At 41.4% G+C, this 18,969-nt stretch overlaps 1 protein-coding gene across 3 annotated transcripts in view; it reads left to right on the top strand.

Annotated features, from left to right (window-relative positions):
* The window catches only part of TRIO (trio Rho guanine nucleotide exchange factor), a 365,439-nt gene that overhangs the window by 241,231 nt on the left and 105,239 nt on the right, over window positions 1-18,969 (top strand). For all 3 annotated transcript variants that reach the window (XM_055245954.2, XM_063619580.1, XM_055245955.2), the window contains exons 22-31: window positions 3,396-3,590; window positions 3,690-3,805; window positions 4,592-4,658; window positions 5,259-5,368; window positions 6,202-6,271; window positions 6,875-6,964; window positions 9,978-10,070; window positions 12,955-13,066; window positions 14,810-15,000; window positions 16,938-17,039. In XM_055245954.2, the coding sequence (XP_055101929.1) occupies window positions 3,396-3,590; window positions 3,690-3,805; window positions 4,592-4,658; window positions 5,259-5,368; window positions 6,202-6,271; window positions 6,875-6,964; window positions 9,978-10,070; window positions 12,955-13,066; window positions 14,810-15,000; window positions 16,938-17,039 (1,146 nt within the window). The remainder of the gene's footprint in view (window positions 1-3,395; window positions 3,591-3,689; window positions 3,806-4,591; window positions 4,659-5,258; window positions 5,369-6,201; window positions 6,272-6,874; window positions 6,965-9,977; window positions 10,071-12,954; window positions 13,067-14,809; window positions 15,001-16,937; window positions 17,040-18,969) is intronic.

Here is an 18,969-nt window from a genome sequence, read left to right as displayed (position 1 = left end):
TCCACGGGTCTTGCAGGCACCACCTGCATCCAGGTTGTGGGTGTTTATTTAAGAGAGATTTCTGTCCTCACTCCAAACCTACTGACGTAGGCTCTCTTGGAGTGAGGCCTGCGGATAAGCATTTGAACAGCTCACCACGTGATTTTTGCACACACTGAGGTCCGGAAGCCCTTGCCTTACTGACGCCACAACCTTCTTCCTATAGGGCTTCCTGTGGTCCTAATCATCAACGTCCCCAGTGCCAAATACCGTACTTTGTTAGAAAGTGTCTAACACCATTTAATTTCTGTCTAAGAACATGATGAGCAAAGCTTTCTTGAGCTTGTGGACTTAGGACTTCAATTTGCTTTTATTTTTCTCCAGTTCCTCGATTATGCCTACAGATGAGGTTGTTCAGTTAAAATGTTTATGTGCTTTTTAAGTGCTGTAACAATCTCTAGAGATAACAAATAGAATAAGAATGAAAATCCTTATAAGATCTCACTTTAAAAGATGTAAGAATAGTTTTTTTAATGATGTTTTCCAAGGTAAATGGCTTTGGAAAAAAAATTAGGTTGGATTTATATCTCACCTTGATACCGAGATAAATACCAGAAGAAGATTTAAATATCAGCAGTGGTACCTAATAGTACCAGAAGAAATAACAGGATATTTTTTATATCCTCGTATGGAGAAATTTGTCTAAATGACACAAAATCCAAATCCATGAAAGAAAAGGTTAATAAATTCACCTACACAAAAAAATGTAAAACTTTACACAAGACAGTCCACCATAAGGAACATCTAAAGATAAAAGTCAAATAGAGAAGATATATAGGCAACTCATATCACAAAGGACTGATTTCCCAGTAAGAAAGAACTTTTACAAATCAATAAGGAAAAAAAAGACCAAGAAAATGGACAAAAGATATTAAACATATGTCATAGGAAGGGAATAAATGGCTTTCACCATGAGATCATCAACTTTACTTAATATAAGAAAAGCATATATCAAAACCACACTGAGTTCATTTCACCCAGTGGATTAGCCGAGATCAAAAAGGTGGACCCCATGCTGCGTGGACGAGGCTCCGTTGCTGGGGGAATGGAGCAGGGCAGCCCCTCAGAGGCCTCTGGCGGCATCTTCCTGCCCGCTCGCACCCCTGCCTGCTCGCACTGCACTTCCTGTCTGCCCCAGCAGTTGCAGGTCTCACAATGTGTGTTACGGCAGCAGCACTCAGGCACGTGTCTTAACCACTGGTCATGCAACTGATTGATTTCTTGCATTGTTGCCGTGGTAGACGGAATTTGGAAACAACACAGAGACGTATTGATAGAGAGACGTTAACTTACGTGCATCCATACAGTTCACATCCATATAGTGAAATATTACCCAGCTCTAAACACAGGCGAGGACTTTAGTTCTGATCAGGAGGGACAACTAGGATTTGTTCAGTAGAAAATGCTAATACAGAGCAGTGTTTGTTGTATGCAAGCACATGTGTAAGAAATATGAGAGAGAAAAATACCATGTACATTTGTGCACTTGCTTGTACATGCACATAAAATGTCTCTGAAGTGATAGCAAGAAGCTGGTAATTGGAACTGGTGACAGTGGAAGGTGGGGTGAGAAGAGTTTTTACTTTGTATCTTTTTTTACCTTTGGAATTTTGAATCCTGTAAATGTATTTTAAAAATCACCAATGCAAGTAAAAATATATTGAGATATTTTTAAAGTTCTTAGGTTAGCAGATTTATGGTACTTAGTTTTTATCACACCATTCAGTTGCTCGATAATTCTTGTTTAATTTTGGCAAGCTGCGTTATCTTTTTATCTTCACTTCTGTGTCCCCATCACTTAAAACACTCAATAGCTTTCTTAACCCCTTAAAGATAAACATACAGGTAGTTTACAATGCCTTCCACAGATGGCCCCTGTGGCAACGTAAGAGATGTTAGCGAAACAAGCAAAGATTTCTGGGCTGTAAAGGTGACGTTCTCACAGGAGAAGGACAGATGATGATTGTAAAAAATCACTTGCACCCTCTGTCAGAGGGCCATGCATGCTATCGGAAGCAGCAGAGCAGAAGAATAGGCAGGGAGGCAAGCTGCAGTTTAAGGGGGTCCAGGGAGGGCCCGCTAAGAGAGTGGCGTTTATTTGAGTAGAGACGTGAAGGAGCCATAGGGGTATCTGGGGGAGTGGCTTTCCAGGCAGAAGCACCAGTGCAGAGGCCCCGAGGAGGGTGCTGGCCTGGAGGGGTGAGTTGGTGAGCCACAGCTGGGGGATGGGGTGCTGTTGGGTGGCTGGGGACTGGCTGGAGTGTTGGGGTTATTTGTGTAGAGTCTGGAGGATCTTGACGGCTGACTTCACAGGTTACGCAGTGAATTATGTCTTAGAACTTTGATTTTACAAGCTAAGATCATTTATCTGGGTTTTGAACTCTGACCTTCTTTCTTCTGGGGATTTTTAAAGTCAGTTACCTGAATATATGTTAAAAAGATTTTCTAGTTAAAACTTAACGGAGAACAGCAGGTTCCATAGAAGAGGAGTAACTCACTTATTTGAAAACACTATAACAAAAGAAGCCTAATAGTAATAACCATCGAAATGAATGTGAAGAGAGAGAGCTGTTGAGAAATCAGAGTTGAGTGAGGTTGCCAAATGGTATATATAACTTGTTGTATGGTTGTCCATGTATCTCTGTGAAAAATAATAAATTATGCTTAACTTAATGAAAGATCTTTTCTGTGTACATATAAAATAGGATAATTTTAGAGAGAGCTCTTAAAACAGGGAAACAAAATTTACAGTACCTCTATATAGATAATTTCCTGACTAGTGAATTTTCCTTCACATTTTCTAAGAGTTAAAAAAGCAATCAGCATGATGCAGAGGAACTTCATGAGGGATTTTGTTGAGTGCCTGCTGTGGGGACAGCCTTGGCCACATGTGCTTCAGGAAAACCAAAAGGTCAGATGGCTGCTTGCCCCGAAAGAGCCGTGGGTCCAGTTGGGTACAAAAAGTAAACGTGCATAGAGCGAGGAGCTGTCTTTGCTCAGCGGCTTTGAGGAGAGTAACGGCGCTGTGAAGACCGCGTTCTTCACATGCATTCCTTCATGCATCCATTCTACACGTTTTTACTAAGCACCTCCTAGATGAAGACGTTGCTGAAAAATAGTCTAAGTTTCTTCTTTGAGGTCATAAAAGTGCCATTCACTGTGGAAGAGCTAAGGAGAGATAGCTGGTCAGGAATCCAGGAGATGGAGTGGGTGGACCTGGGGCTTTGGTCTCAGTTTCTACCAGCAGCCGGTTTTCCTGTTCAGAGCTCAGAGTTGGAGGCAAGTCGCCACTGTGTTTCAGGTTTCTGGCAGTCGGGTTCATTTGCCATGCAATACTTTCCTGTTGTTTTTTGCAGCAAACCAAAGAGAGAGTGAAGCTATTGATACAGCTGGCTGATGGCTTTTGTGAAAAAGGGCATGCCCATGCGGCAGAGATAAAAAAATGTGTTACTGCTGTGGATAAGAGGTACAGAGATTTCTCTCTGCGGATGGAGAAGTACAGGACCTCTTTGGAAAAAGCCCTGGGGATTTCTTCAGATTCCAACAAATCGGTAAATGGCCTTGTGCAAACTGAATAAATTATGGTCTTCTTCCTAACGCCCTCTCTGCTGATTTAATTAACTGAGTTCATTGGCTCTCTTTTTCCACAGAGTAAAAGTCTCCAGCTCGATATCATTCCAGCCAGTATCCCTGGCTCAGAGGTGAAACTTCGAGATGCTGCTCATGAACTTAACGAAGAGAAGCGGAAATCTGCCCGCAGAAAAGAGTAAGCCAGTCTTTCAGAATCTACCAGGATTCATTGGAAAAGTGAAGAGAATGTCATTTGGACAGACATGCTGCTGTGTGTGCTTTGAAGTCACATGGCACCCAGGCTTTGTGTTGCTCTGGGTAGACTTAGTTGTGTCAGCACAGACTTCACTGGGTTCACTGTCCTCTTATCACCTGGTTCAGAAACAGCATCTAGTTTTTATCCCTGTGCCTGTGTTTCATGTGGAGTTGATGAATTGTCATTGATAGATAGTGATACTAAGGAGAGGAAATTAATAGTTTTTATCACACCTAAAACAAATGTAGGTGTGTGAAAGTTGCCAGTTAGTAAACTCTGTATAAATAAAAAAGAGTGCTCTAATCCAGTGGTTCTCAATTGGCAGTTTCGTCCCCCAGGGGCACTTGGCAATGCGAGGGGACACTTTGGTTGTCACAGTGGGGAGGGGGAGGGAGTGCTTTTGGCTTCTAGTGGGAAGCTGCTGAGCACTCTCCGGTGCAGAGGACAGCCCCACAGCAGAGTTACCTGGCCCCAAATGTCCACAGTGCCAGGTTGGGAAACCCTGATCTGTCGGTACCTCAATAAAATGTGTGCAGAAATATTTTTTCCCCTTTGAATTAGCAGCTGGATACTGTTGTTCTGTCTATTCGTGATTTACCTCTCCAAAATGATCACTCTAAGACTAATACTTCTAGACCCACTCTTGTTATTTCATAAATCCATAAAAGTAGATAGTGAAGTAAGCTGCACCCTGACTGTACTCCTCGCTGTCTTCCTCTCTTGAAGGTTCATAATGGCTGAGCTCATTCAAACTGAAAAGGCTTATGTAAGAGACCTCCGGGAATGTATGGATGTAAGTAAGTTTTTTTTTGCTTGTTTATTTAGATTGAGCATAAGCTTGCTGTTTTATTCTTACCTGTTGGTAGTCCTTAGAATAATCACAATTTTTTTCTGTCATTTTTTTAAATGTAAAGTATGCTTCAGCAGCCGGTTTCGTGTTTCTGCACTTCTGTAGAGTTCTAGGTTTGTTTTTCACTCATTACAGAGATGATACAGCATTAATCCTCTCATTCTGTTTATCACATGATGGCCTGGCTGACATTCTCTTTGTATAGAATTGTACAGCAGCTTCAGAGAAATGTGCCTACTAATTATGACTGGCAACTAATACTCAGTGGTATCAGGAATATTGGTTGTACTTGTGGAGTAGGTTAATTCCAAAATTTGAAGCTGGGAATCATTTTACAGTTGAAAAGTATAGGAACTCTTTTCAAGTATTAACAGCAACTGAGGGCCTTTTGTAGGAGGGTTTTTTATGTTTTGTAAAAGGGTCCAGTCCTCAGTTATACTTTCACTTATACATTAACTCTGTGTATTTACAGATGTCAGAAACAGCTGTTTCTTGAAAATGTGGTGTTTATTTTTGTCTAACTCCTGTTTCCCTCTCGGCCAGACCTACCTGTGGGAAATGACCAGTGGTGTGGAAGAGATTCCACCTGGCATTGTAAACAAAGAACTCATAATCTTCGGAAACATGCAGGAAATCTACGAATTTCATAATAAGTGAGTGGCTTTTTCTTTTGAAGCAGTTACTCTTGAAATCCACATGCTGAAGTTTCATCACAAGAAATGAACCATTCCCATTGAATTAAGCAGATTTCAGTGATTTTGTTGCCATTTGAATGAAGCCTATCAGACTTTCTCCAAAAAGACTGACATTCTAGAAACTCTTTTAATACAGACTCAACTTTATGTTTGTACTTATCTTCTACAGAAATAAGATCAGGAAAACTATGGAAATATTTTCATAGGAAGCTTGATTTCTCTGAAGCTGAGCTGTCAGGTGCCCCTGTGAGTTACTTCTGAGGGTTGAGAGACAGTGGAGCCCCCTTGGGACTGCAGGCCTGTGCTGTTTGGTCTCTAATAGTAAGAGATAGGAACTGAAGAAGCAACAGAAGTGTATTCTGACCAAAATAAAATGCACTTTCCATTGGCCACAGGAGGTACATGATTCTCTTTTAATTTTTTAAAAGCAGTGGTGGCAGAAGCTCCTTTAGGTGGCCTGTGGTGAGATGATGCTGGGGTCAGCGAGAGCGCAGTCCCCTCACTCCTCAGCAGAAGGCAGAAAAGACCAAATGGGTTTTCAGCCAAATGTTCACATCTCTAAAGTATATCCTTAGTGAACACACTAGCACTTTCCCAGAAATAAATTTGTTAGAAAGTGTTTGAAGGCTAAACTGGCTAGCTGTTTGAAAGTCACAATAACTTACCCTAGTTAAGAGCTACATGTTGTGTTCATTCCTTAGGGGGCACAGATTTCTCAATTTCTGGCATATCTCACTAGTAAAATGTTTTAAAACACCTTCATAATATGATACCATTTTTATTCTTTGCAGCATATTCCTAAAGGAGCTGGAAAAATATGAACAGTTGCCAGAGGATGTTGGACATTGTTTTGTTACTTGGGTAATGAAGCTTCAACCGTTTGTTCTCTCCCAGCTATTAGGTGACGTTGAAGGAAGTTAGGAGGGATGGTCTTCATTTCCTTTAAGTCACTATCTTCTACTCATATCCATACTTGCAGAGAAATAGACTTTACCTCAAAGAATTGCATACTTCAACTAATTGTTTTTGTGGAGTGAGTTTTTTTATTGGCCCTGTTGATGGTTTGAAATAGACTATTTAGTGTGCCAGGCGTCCGCCTGACCCTGGGGATTTGCTGATAGGTGAGTTCCCAGTCCTTCTGGGGGATCGTCAAGTCTGGAGGGGAGGCAGACAGGTGAACGTGCGGTCATGCTGTCCAAAGCCCACAGCCAGGTCTGCACACGCCGCTATGGAAAGAGAGGACAGGTTCTCAGCCTGACGTGCCGGGGTCGGGGAGGCTACTGCAGTTGCATGCTGTCAGAACGATGTGTTTCTTATTTCAGTAGCTTTCTTTTTAAAATAGGGTGTCTTCAACTTGAGGCTTAAATTTCCATTATCCATACTGCTGCTTTTCTATATGAAAGTTTATCATGCGTTGACTTGTTATGGTTTAAATGAGATCTTTTTTTTTTTTTTGGCTTATAGGCAGACAAGTTTCAGATGTATGTCACATATTGCAAAAATAAGCCTGATTCTACTCAGCTAATATTGGAACATGCAGGGTCCTATTTTGACGTGAGTAATAGATTCCTAAAGAGACCATAATTTTCCAAGTTGTGTACATAAAATGTAGCATTACTCATAACTTTCATCTAATTGATAGTACAATATTTTCATTTTTGTCTATCATGTTTATATTGGGCTATTCTTCTATTGTCTTCTGTTTTTAAAAGATCCTACACAAATACTGGAAGCCTTATATCTGTAAGAAACTCAGATTGTAATATATAGATGTATGTTTGTGTGTGTGTATATATTATTTATATTCAATCATTTATAATGTCATTACTATTTATATTCAATACATTTTTTCACATGTAATATTGTACACAGAAGGTATAAACTATTAAGCTTCTTTTCCCCCTCAGTAAAACAAAAATAATTGTGTATCTTTATATTTTTCCTATTTTAATTTCATGATGTTATGGATTTTCAAAAACAACCTACCAGTAGAGTTTTACAAATAGTGCCATAACAACTAGGATAATTAGAAGGTTAACTAATTGTGTTCTCATTGGAGTAAACGTAGATACAGGTCATCTGTGTTTTGAAAGCTATTGCAGCAGATTATTCAGCACAAAAGGGATGGAGCTTTAGAACGTGATACACAGAGTGCTTTCTGGGTTTCCAGAACTTGGTCAAATATGTGTCAGTACATTTTGATTGAAGGATAAGGTGCTGTTGAATAGTGTGCATAGTTTGGTGCATAAGGTTGTGAGGATGTTGGACTTGTTTTCTGTCTTTACACTTGTGCATGGACAGGTGGGATCATCAGCTCTTATCTGAAAGTCTGGGGAAGTAGAATAAACTTTTCAGTTTCTATCTTTGAGATGAAGCCCTACCTGTAGATGACCCTATTTTAATTGTCATTCTCTTGATCATTACATTGCACATTACACATCACTGCCTTTGTCTTGTAAATAGGACGCCTTCTCCCAGGCCAAAGTGGCCTTTTCTTTTTAATATTTCGCATGATTCTAGGTCTTTGCCATCAGACGAAATTCAGCACCTGTATATGGAGTTAGAAATATTTTAGTATTAAGTATTTCACTTAAACAGTGAGAGCACATAGCACATATAATGTTTGGAATCAAAGCCATTTTAGAAACCCTTATGCCCCAGCAAAAGAAACTGTCATCAGAGTGAACAGGCAGCCTACAGAATGGAAGAAAATTTTTGCAATCTACTCGTCTGACAAAGGGCTAATATCCAGAATCTACGATGAACTTAAACAAATTTACAAGAAAAAAAAACCCTCAAAAAGTGGGCAAAGGATATGAACAGACACTTCTCAAAAGAAGACATTTATGCAGCCAACAAACATATGAAAAACTCATCATCACTGGCCATTAGAGAAATGCAAATCAGCCACAATGAGATACTATCTCACACCAGTTAGAATGGCGATCATTAAAAAATCAGGAAACAACAGTTGCTTTTGAGGCTGTGGAGGAATAGGAATGCTTTTACACTGTTGGTGGGAGTGTAAATTAGTTCAACCACTGTGGCAGACAGTGTGGCGATTCCTCAAGGATCTAGAACCAGAAATGCCATTTAACCCAGCAGTCCTGTTACTGGGTATATACCCAGAGGATTATAAATCATTCTACTATAAAGACACATGCATGTGCATGTTTATTGTGGCACTGTTCACAATAGCAAAGAGTTGGAACTAACCCAAATGCCCATCAATGATAGACTGGATAAAGAAAATGTGGCACGTATACACCATGGAATACTACGCAGTCATAAAAAAGGATGGGTTTGGGCTGGGCGTAGTGGCTCACGCCTGTAATCCCAGCACTTTGGGAGGCCAAGGCAGGTGGATCACGAGGTCAGGAGATCGAGACCATCCTGGCTAACACAGTAAAACCCCGTCTCTACTAAAAATACAAAAAAATTAACCAGACGTGGTGGTGGGTGCCTGTATCCCAGCTACTTGGGAGGCTGAGGCGGGAGAATGGCGTGAACCCAGGAGGCGGAGCTTGCAGTGAGCCAAGATCGCGCCACTGCACTCCAGCCTGGGTGACAGAGCGAGACTCCGTCTCAAAAAGAAAAAAAAGAAGGATGGGTTCATGTCCTTTGCAGGGACATGGATGAAGCTGGAAACCATCATTCTCAGCAAACTAACTCAAGAACAGAAAACCAAACACCACATGTTCTTACTCAAAAGTGGGAGTTGAATAATGAGAATACATTACACAGGGAGGGGAACATCACACACTGGGGTCTGTCGGGGGGTGGGGGTCTAGGAGAGGAGTAGCATTAGGAGAAATACCTAATGTATGTGACGGGTTGATGGGTGCAGCAAAACACCATGGCACGTGTACACCTATGTAAGAAACCTGCATGTTCTGCACCTGTATCCCAGAACTTAAAAAGAAACCCTTATGCCCTAAAACATATCTTCAAGAATAAGAGAAATCATGCCTGAGAGATTTCACAATTTATATGCTTTCAGTATTCATTGTACAGTTGGTTTATTTTTTTTTAGAGGCTTTCTGCTACAGCTTCCTCTGTTCTCTAGGCTATCTGATAACCTTTGATTATGCTTCTTGCCAGTACGTTATTGAACATCTGTATGGTGCTCATTTAACTCTAAGCTCTGTCCTAGGTGCTAGCGTAAAGTGGTGAGTAGCACAGACAGGGCCTGTCTTCACAACAAGGAATACAGCAAGGAATACAACCAGTTGTAAAGGAATACAACCTTTACATGCAATATAGATCATTGCATGTAAAGGACATAATTACAAAATGCAAAGTGCAAATTGTGGCATTAAATGTGGGACTGAACAGTAATGTAGATCTTCCTGCTCCAAAGTACCCCTTCCTCACCAGAAGTAACATTTTAGAAGCAAAGAAGTTTGTGTTAATAATTTAAAAGCCTCTTAGGAAAAGGAAACTTTATCATTTCAGCATGATTAAACAGTTGTCAGGTACAGTATTTGGAAAAGTAATGTGTCTTATGGCCATGATTTAATAGTGTAGCCCTATGATAAGGCTTGTTTCTTGTTTGATTTTAATACAGGAGATACAGCAGCGACATGGATTAGCCAATTCCATTTCTTCCTACCTTATTAAACCGGTTCAGCGAATAACGAAGTATCAGCTGCTTTTGAAAGTATGTATAATGCATCTTCGGCCTGTGAAATTTTATGAATTATGTATTATTTTGACATTTACTATATATTTATATAATTACCCTGACTTTTTTGAAACACCTAGTCAATTAATTTTACTTTTTAATTCATTAGTATTTATTACCTTGCCTAATTTCTCATTGCAGGAGTTAAATGAGAGTGTGTGTCATGATTATGCATCTGAACTGCACTGACTGACCCTAAACGTAAAATGAGAAATCATCAGTTCTTGATATTTTAGTACCCTCAGTTCCCAGCTGTGGCTTGCTGACTGCGGGCCAGGCATGGTGCACTTTGGTACACTTCGCGTATGTTGACCTCCCAACAATGCTAGTCTGCAGGAATGGAAACTAGCCTCAGTCTGTAAGGAGTGTGCCCAGAATCATCACTCACACCTGTTAACAGGCTCAGCTCTGAACACAGATCTGGCTGATGCCCAGGGCTTCCACTGAAGCCACAGAGAACCCACGCCCAGGAGGCTTCCTCTGTCTTGTTGTTTGTCCCTGATGTCACACCCCTCACAGCACACCTTGTTCATACAGATCACAAGTATTGGAGTCAGGCTGACCTCTGCTTTTTATTAGTTGTGAATGACTATAATTAAAATCACATTTAAGGAAACAGTAGCAATTAGTCTTGACAATCGAAAGGTAAACAAAACAGAAGTAGTGCTAAGAGTTGTCACAAAATGTATTATATATAATCAATACACATTTCCTTGACTACATAAAAATTGACCGCTTTTGTCTGGTAATGTTCAGCATACCATTTTCTCAGCTGGTGAATGTTATTAAGCATTAAAATGTAGAAACCATGCATTCATCCCAGTGATGGTATTCTATGAATCCTGCTGTGTTCCAGGTACTGTCCTAGGCTCGACAACGGGAAGTTATTATGTAATTTGTCTAGATATAAAAGAAATTTAGAAGATGGAGTTACGAATGCCTGAAACTCTTCTTTACCCTTTTTGTTAGTAGGAAAAATCTAGAGACAGTAACAAGTGGCCACATTGTTTTGTGAAAGTGATACTATTATGGGATTTTTCAATTGGAAAAGCTCTCCTGTACTTTCATATCAAAATTCCATTAAGTGATTTTGTGACCATCCCCGCAGAAATATATAGTTACTATGAATGTAAAATAAGTCAGGAGGCTAATTTGTTCGTATTCAAATTTGTCCTTTGCTATCTAATTCTGCAAAGGCAGTTTACCTTTTAGTGTCCTCAAGATGTAAGGATTTTGTTTTCAGCATGTAGTTCTACTAAACTGGTGCTTAAATTTGTAAACCTCACCTTACTCTGCCAGAGGTTCTTCAGGAGAACAGTAATAAGCTCCCTTAAGCTCCCCAACAAGGAAGGTTTTCTGCCAGTTATTAGTTAGTAGGCTCAGTACACTGCATTTGTGAGCAGTGTTTGCCATGCTGCTTAGAATCACAGGTAAACACCATCTGGTGATGAGGGAAGGTGCCCATCGGGCAGCTGAATTCCTCTCAAGCAGCCACTGGGAGACCAGTGCTGGCTGCAGTGTCATACCTCTCTTTTGTTGACTACCAAGACACAAAACACTGCTGTTGCTATTACTGACTGATAGTAATTATTAATACACCGGTAAGAAAGTATCTTGGCTGTAATCCCAGCACTTTGGGAGGCCGAGGCGGGCAGATCACGAGGTGGGGAGATCGAGACCATCCTGGCTAACACGGTGAAACCCCGTCTCTACTAAAAATACAAAAAAAATTAGCCGGGCCTGATGGCGGGCGCCTGTAGTCCTAGCTGCTTGGGAGGCTGAGTCAGGAGAATGGCGTGAACCTGGGGGGCAGAGCTTGCAGTGAGCTGAGATCACGCCACTGCACTCCAGCCTGGGCGACAGAGTGAGACTCCACCTCAAAAAAAAGAAAAAAAAAAAGTATCTTGGAGCCCACCAGAAGGTGAACTTACTGTTCCTGCTATCATTCATTTAATTACGGATGTTTCTCTAAATAGCTCTGCAATGTAATCACACACATAGGGCTCCCCAGAGAGATGTAATTCAACCATTAGAGCTTTTCTAAACATCCTACGTGAAAAGGAAATGCATTTGACTGTAAGTACTCACGCGGCGTTACTGTTCCTGCTGCATGGATTGGCTGGTCCAGTTTAGATGGGGTGTTGCATTCGTGGCTCCAGGGTGCAGAGTCATGCTGGGATTGTGTGGTAAACGCACAGTTGGACCTGGCACGGCCATCAGCTGTAACCAGTAGCTGATCATGTGTTACATAATAATTAAATATTTCTATTTGTTTGTTCATTATTTATTTGTTTATTTATTTATTTGAGACAGAGTCTTGCTCTGTCCCCCAGGCTGGAGTGCAGTGGCACAATCAAAGAGGGAGGGTGCACCCAGGTTCATGTGATTCTCTTCCCTCAGTCTCTCAAGTAGCTGGGATTATAGGCGCATGCCACCACGCCCAGCTAATTTTTTTTTTTTTTTTTTAAGTAGAGACGGAGTTTCACCATGTTGGCCAGGCTGGTCTCGAACTCCTGACCTCAAGTGATTCACCCACCTCAGCCTCCCAAAGAGCTGGGATTACAGGCATGAGCCACCACACCCATCCTCTGTTTATCATTTTTGAGGCTTGATTGTTAACAGGTGTATTAATTCCATCTAAAACTATGAATACATCTGGCTTACTCTGATTAGAACAGGACAAACCCTGCCATCCATTGAATAAAGAGGTAGTAGTTCATTTCTATGAGAACATATGCCCAGTTGACCACACTCTGTTCTTATCTTGAAAGCCATGGGCTTTCATAAACTGTTTCTGCCAAGGTCTCATCGGCAGAGCATTCTGCAGTCTTTACCTAGTTTCTGTTGTTTATCTTTGCAGGAGCTGCTGACGTGCTGTGAGGAAGGAAAGGGAGAGATTAAAGATGGCCTGGAGGTGATGCTCAGCGTGCCGAAGCGAGCCAATGACGCCATGCACCTCAGCATGCTGGAAGGTAAAGGACCCTCCATACCCCAATGTGCATTTATGCAGTTTCTAATGACACTGTTTGTAAATGGATTTCCTGAACCCTAAAAATCCCAGCTTTATGTCTCTATGTTAGTGATTAAGAACATTTCTTAAAGAATCGGTGTCATTGCCTTTCTTAAAGACCACATAAAATGCTTCTATACTCATTGAAAGCCTTTCTGGTCCCTTCACTGGGAAACAGCCTCTCCACACTCTGGACTCCAATAGCACTTTGTGTTACTTGCTGCAGGCCACCTGCTCTCCCTGTTGGAGGGATGCGTAGGTGGGTGTATGGATGGATCAAACCCCAGGACAGTAAAATCCTTAAAAGAATGTGTTGCTTCCCCATCTCTGTATCCATTGCATCACTTGCTAGAGCCTGGAACATAGTAGGCACCAGATATTTCTTTGTGTCGTTGAATTTGGTGTGTAACATGGTACCAAGAGAAAATTAGATAAATATGTTTCAGAATTATAGCAATTATAATTTCCATAAATGCCTCTGTTTAAGAAAGCTCTTCCTGTGGTGCAAAGCTTGGTTCTTGCCAGGCTACACAGAATAAGTTATAATCCTGCCCCAAATGCTTTCGCTAGCCTGTGTCTTTATGGGTAACACTGAACATAGGTGCTGCTGTGGGTAATAAGACCCAAAACTCAGAGGCCAAGCAAAACAGATTTTTCTTTCTCTGATGTAAAATGCTGATCTGGTATGGCAGCCCTTCATGATGTCATCCAGGACTCAGGCTGTGTTCCAGCTAGTTTCTCTCCATTCTAGTTGTTTTTCTGGCTGGCTAGGTTCCGGGGTGTTTCAAGACCATGCCAACATTGCATCTAGCAGGAAGTGGGGAAGAAGGTCAGGGAGGGAACTCCAGATGGGCAGACACTAGCAGTGGTACCTGCTGCTGTGCTCACTTCCCCAGAGCGTAGGTACCCAGCTGCTTTTAACTGTGCATGGGGCCGGGGAATGGAGTGCTTATTTTGAGCAGCCCTAGTGGGAGCTTCTACTATGAGAGAAAAAGGAGAGAGTGGAAGTCAGGAGGTAATGGGCAGCCTCTGCCCCAGGGCTGGCTTTACTAAGCCCTGGTGGTTTCATAACCAGGTGATAAAGCAGGCCACTTCCATGAAGAGAGGAGCAGTAGTGAAGTCCAGAGCACGACTGATTCACGTGCACAGTGTCACATTCAGAGGAGGGAGGGTGCACCAAGCATGGGCAGCCAGGGACTTCTCCAAGAAGCAAGACCAGGACAGGTCCTTGAAGAAAGGCTGGACCTGAGCAGAATGTCTGGGAAGGATGCTCTGGGCTGAGGAAGCAGAGAGAATCAAGACCAAAGCTGGGAAGTAGGTGGGGGCTTAGAGGAGACTCAGAACTGTTCCCGAGGAGTTGGTTTATGTGGTGGGATGCTGCAGGAGAGAGCTGAAGAGAAGTAGAGGGTGGAACCAGATCTCAACTGTTGCAAAGGCCCACCAGAGGGGTAGAACTCAAAGAATAAAGCCATGAGGAATCGCAGAATGTTTTTGAACAAAGGAAAATGTATGTAAAGTCGTGTGTTAGGAAGAATTATCCTCTGTAGGATTGGTCAGTGGCGTGGAGTCAGGATCAGATGCGAAACTCTTATCTAGGGTTGGTTGATGGGCATTTTTAAAATGTTGAAAATAGTAATAATGCTTTTTGTGCATCATTTTTTATTTTCCTTTTAAATTGATTTGCCTCCCTTTTTTCATGTTGTAGGGTTTGATGAAAACATTGAGTCTCAGGGAGAACTCATCCTACAGGAATCCTTCCAAGTGTGGGACCCAAAAACCTTAATTCGAAAGGGTCGAGAACGGCATCTCTTCCTTTTTGAAATGTCCTTAGTATTTAGTAAAGAAGTGAAAGATTCCAGTGGGAGAAGCAAGTACCTTTACAAAAGCAAATTGTTTGTAAGTATAGGCATTTAGAATTGTAAGTCTAAAGGTAACACAATTGCAGTCTTTTTGTAGGTAGAGAAGAATTGTTCATCGTCTTCAGTTTAACCTCCTAATCTGTCCTGAAATGTCCAAGTCTGAATTGTGATAGGGTTTTCATCTTCAGTGAAATTATTTGCCACCTTCAAGTCCACTAGAGGGTGCTCTGTAGTTTATAGACTTAGGAAACTTGCGTTTCTTAAATCCCATATCATATAACTGCAGGATAAGAAAACATTTCATAAGTGAAATCATTTATCTCCGGTGTGCTTAACTAGCTTTATAAATAAAATAATCATGTCTATGACTAAGTTCTTATTATAATTAATTTTTCAACTATCAACATTGGAGTATATGGAAACAGCCTTACTGGGTGGCTCACTGTAGACTCACCATGCTGAGGTTTGATGTTTTTTTTCATTAAAAATAAATGTATGAAATATAAATGCATAAGTAAATTTATGGTTGTTTATAACAGTGAAATGTCATTATTAGAGAAAATATATGTAAGCCAAAGTACAGTTTGAAAGATCCACAGCCCCAGCTATGTGGAGACAGCTGCCCCTGAGTGCTTGGCAGATCCGGTGACGCATTTTAATTCATACTTAACCTGTCATTGTACTTCTTGGCAAGAGCAACATACCTGCTGCCATTTTGTGACCGCTAGCTAGCCTTACCAGCCTCCCCAAGGGCAGCATCGTCTCTGGATCCAGTGTACTTCCATCTAACTTAGTGGGCTGTTTCTCAGAGGCTTATCCATGCAGAGTCGCTGGGCAGGGCCGGGCAGAGGGGATGACTGGGTGGCACTAAGGAGGAATCATCATCCAGAAAAGAATAGAAAATGCCAAGAAGGTGGGTTTCTTTATGGCAGATCTCTTATAAATACTGGTAGATGTTTGCAATTTGGACAACTTACACATCATACTTTTTGTGACGTCCATATATAATGAAAATTCCTCAAGTAATAAAATGTCCCCAAGTATGGAAGTCATCTGAGTAATAATCTGGAATTCACAGGTTCCAACTGATGGTTTTCATACCATTTTGTTTGGCTTATGTCCTCCTTGAGATCGTCTTTTGGATCACAGCTTGCCTGACATCATTTTAGGTCACATTCTGACTGGAAAGAAAAAAATGCAACGTTGCTGGCTAGTAATTTCGTTAGCTGGCTGTAATCAGCCTTTAGAGACCAAGCTTATCTGTTTTAGCAGCCAATACGTCTTCACTTAATTTATCTTTTAGAAGTTAAGATTCCCTCAGAGGCTACCTCTGGAGCTCTGAATGATGAATCACTTCCTTTGCTGGGGTGGAGAATGCATCAGGGGGACCTTGACTGTGGGGGAGGGGCTGAAGCTATTGACCTTTCTCTGCATGCTTCCGTGTTCTGCATATATTACAGAGGGATTTTGCCTCTTAGCCATTAAAATTATTGATGAAAAACTAAAAGCTAATGCTATTGGTAAGGAAATTGGAAAATAACTAAGCTGTTAAAACATCATTTGCCCTCTGGGAAGCTGCGTCATTAATGCTGACGAGAACATGGTGGCAGCCCTTTTGCAACCAGGAAAGACTCATTTTGCAGTTTGTTGCTTGCAAGATTTTAAATAGTCAAATCTAGATTGTCAGATAGTAGAATTTTCACATGTTGGTTTCCTTCCCCTGAATTTTTTGCTCGTTGACCTGCATTGGGGTCTCCAATAAGGGACACTCACAGCAAGTGAAGGATGAAACCAGTCACCTGTAGCCTAAGAACACAATGTCCTCATTATAACTCACATGAGAGCTGAGATCACTAGTGATATTCTTATAACCTAAAATGGCCACAAGTAACCAAAACCTGTTTCCTTGGTCTCTGTTCTGCATCCTTCTAGAATTTTACTGTCACCTAATTATATAATTGTCTTTTTATCCAGACCTCAGAGTTGGGTGTCACAGAACATGTTGAAGGAGACCCTTGCAAATTTGCACTGTGGGTGGGGAGAACACCAACTTCAGATAATAAAATTGTCCTTAAGGTACGTTCATTTGAAGCTGGGAATGTGCTGTTTGAAACATTTACTGTGGCCATCCATGCTTGCTTTTCCGTTGTTAAAGTATACTGGTTTTCATATTATTTTATTATTATTTATTGTGTGTGTGTGTGTGTGTTCTATTCAGATTGGTGACTACCACAAAAAGAATAGTGGAATGAATTCAGTTTGGTGTTCTGGTGATGAAACAATTTGAGCTAAACTTTCACTTGACTCCTGAAAGGGCAAATGAAGCAAGGTCTTTTTATACTTCTCCCATTTTTCCAGTCTTTGAATTCATTGACTCTATAAGAGATGCAGGAAGTCAGGGTACAGGAGGAATGAGATACTGACCAACAACTCTCATTGCGCACTTGACCTTCTCTTTCGAAGGGAAAAGGTCACCTGGTGCATTTCTGAGGACCTGCGACAGGAAGTCGAGGCCAACCGTATCCACAGTCCTTACAGGGTCCTCAGCTCTGTGTGGCATAATAGTTTGGGGACAGAGGGAAAGAGGAATGATTATTAGTGACAGGGTTTGATACTGTTATGATTTAAAATTCAAAACCACTAGGGATGCTTTAGGGTATATAGTCTTTGGGGGAGAAAAATATCTTGGAATATTTGATTTGAACTCTGTTTTGATTATACTAACCTCTCCTGGGAATGGTCAAGAGCTCTAAGGTTGTCTTATGTACTTCCCTCCTCTGTGTTTGAGAAAATACAGATGGAACTTTTGGAGCCATCTGGAAATGCCATCAGCGGCTTTGGGATGTTTGGGGGATGGTGGAGCTAAGGCTTGTCAAGCATTGGGAGATGAGCCAGAGTGTAATGGGACTCTGGTGTATGAACCTGCATGTCATCCCTTGTGTCTCTTGCATGCCTTTTCATCTCTTTGGTATTTTCAGTGACTGTGGGTTACTCCCCTGTACGTCAGCCTTCTAGAGCCTGTTCTTCAGTGGAAGCCATTGTGTTCATAAGATCTTTGTTCATATGTGATAGTGGGTTGTTTTGCAGTGAATATGTGATTACTAGCCCAATGTGTTCTGGCTAGTACTGGCATAAAGCCCTATTTGATATCAATTGCACCGATAGCTAAATTTAAATAACCGTATTTTCTTCCTAAGGTCTAACATTTTAAGGTATACTCGAAACCTGAAAACTTGCAACTTATATAAATCGCTTATCCAGACTAGCTACAGTGGCAGATGCCAAAAGGTGCTTCCAAAAAATAGTGACAGATACTTTAGCCAGATGTGGACTTTCATTTAGGATGTCATAAAATGCTCATGGTACAGTTGACAAATAAGACTCTTCTCAGGCTTCGCCAGGTAGAATTTTTCTAGGGAATTTTGGGTAATACCTTTCTGACTTCCAAGGAGAAAGTAAAGGAAACGATGTTCTCATTAATTTCAGGGATTGCTGCATGGTGTTGGTGTAGTGAGGCAGGTGATGGTGATGGTGGGGATGGTAGTGTAATGATGATGTAGGTGGAGGTGGTGGAGACGGTGCGGTGGTGGTGGCGGTGAAAGTTTAGGTGGCAGTAAGAGTCGAGATGGTGGTGGTATGGATTTTGGTGGTCACAGTGGTATAGATGGTGGTGAGAGGGTAAGGGTGTAGATGAAGGTAGTGGTATAGATTTGGTGATGGGGGTATTGGTCCAGGTGGTGGCAGTGGTGTAGATGGTGGTGGCATAGACTTTGGTGGTGCTGGTGGTGGTGAGGTTGTAGATGGAGGTTATCGTGTAGATTTTGGTGGTAGTGGTAGTGTAGATGGTGGTGAGGGTTTAGGTGTTGATGGTGAGGGTACAGATTTTGTTGGTCTAGATGGTGTGGTGAGAATGTAGATGGAGATAATTTAGATTTTGATGGTAGTAAGATTGGAGTTGGTGGTGAGGGTACAGGTTGTGGTGGTGAAGGTGTAGGCAGTGGTGGAA

Source organism: Symphalangus syndactylus, chromosome 16, assembly GCF_028878055.3.
Source record: "Symphalangus syndactylus isolate Jambi chromosome 16, NHGRI_mSymSyn1-v2.1_pri, whole genome shotgun sequence".
Classification (NCBI taxonomy): domain Eukaryota; kingdom Metazoa; phylum Chordata; class Mammalia; order Primates; family Hylobatidae; genus Symphalangus; species Symphalangus syndactylus.
Note: the sequence above shows the minus strand (reverse complement) of the source record. Positions and strands in the feature narration are given on the sequence as shown.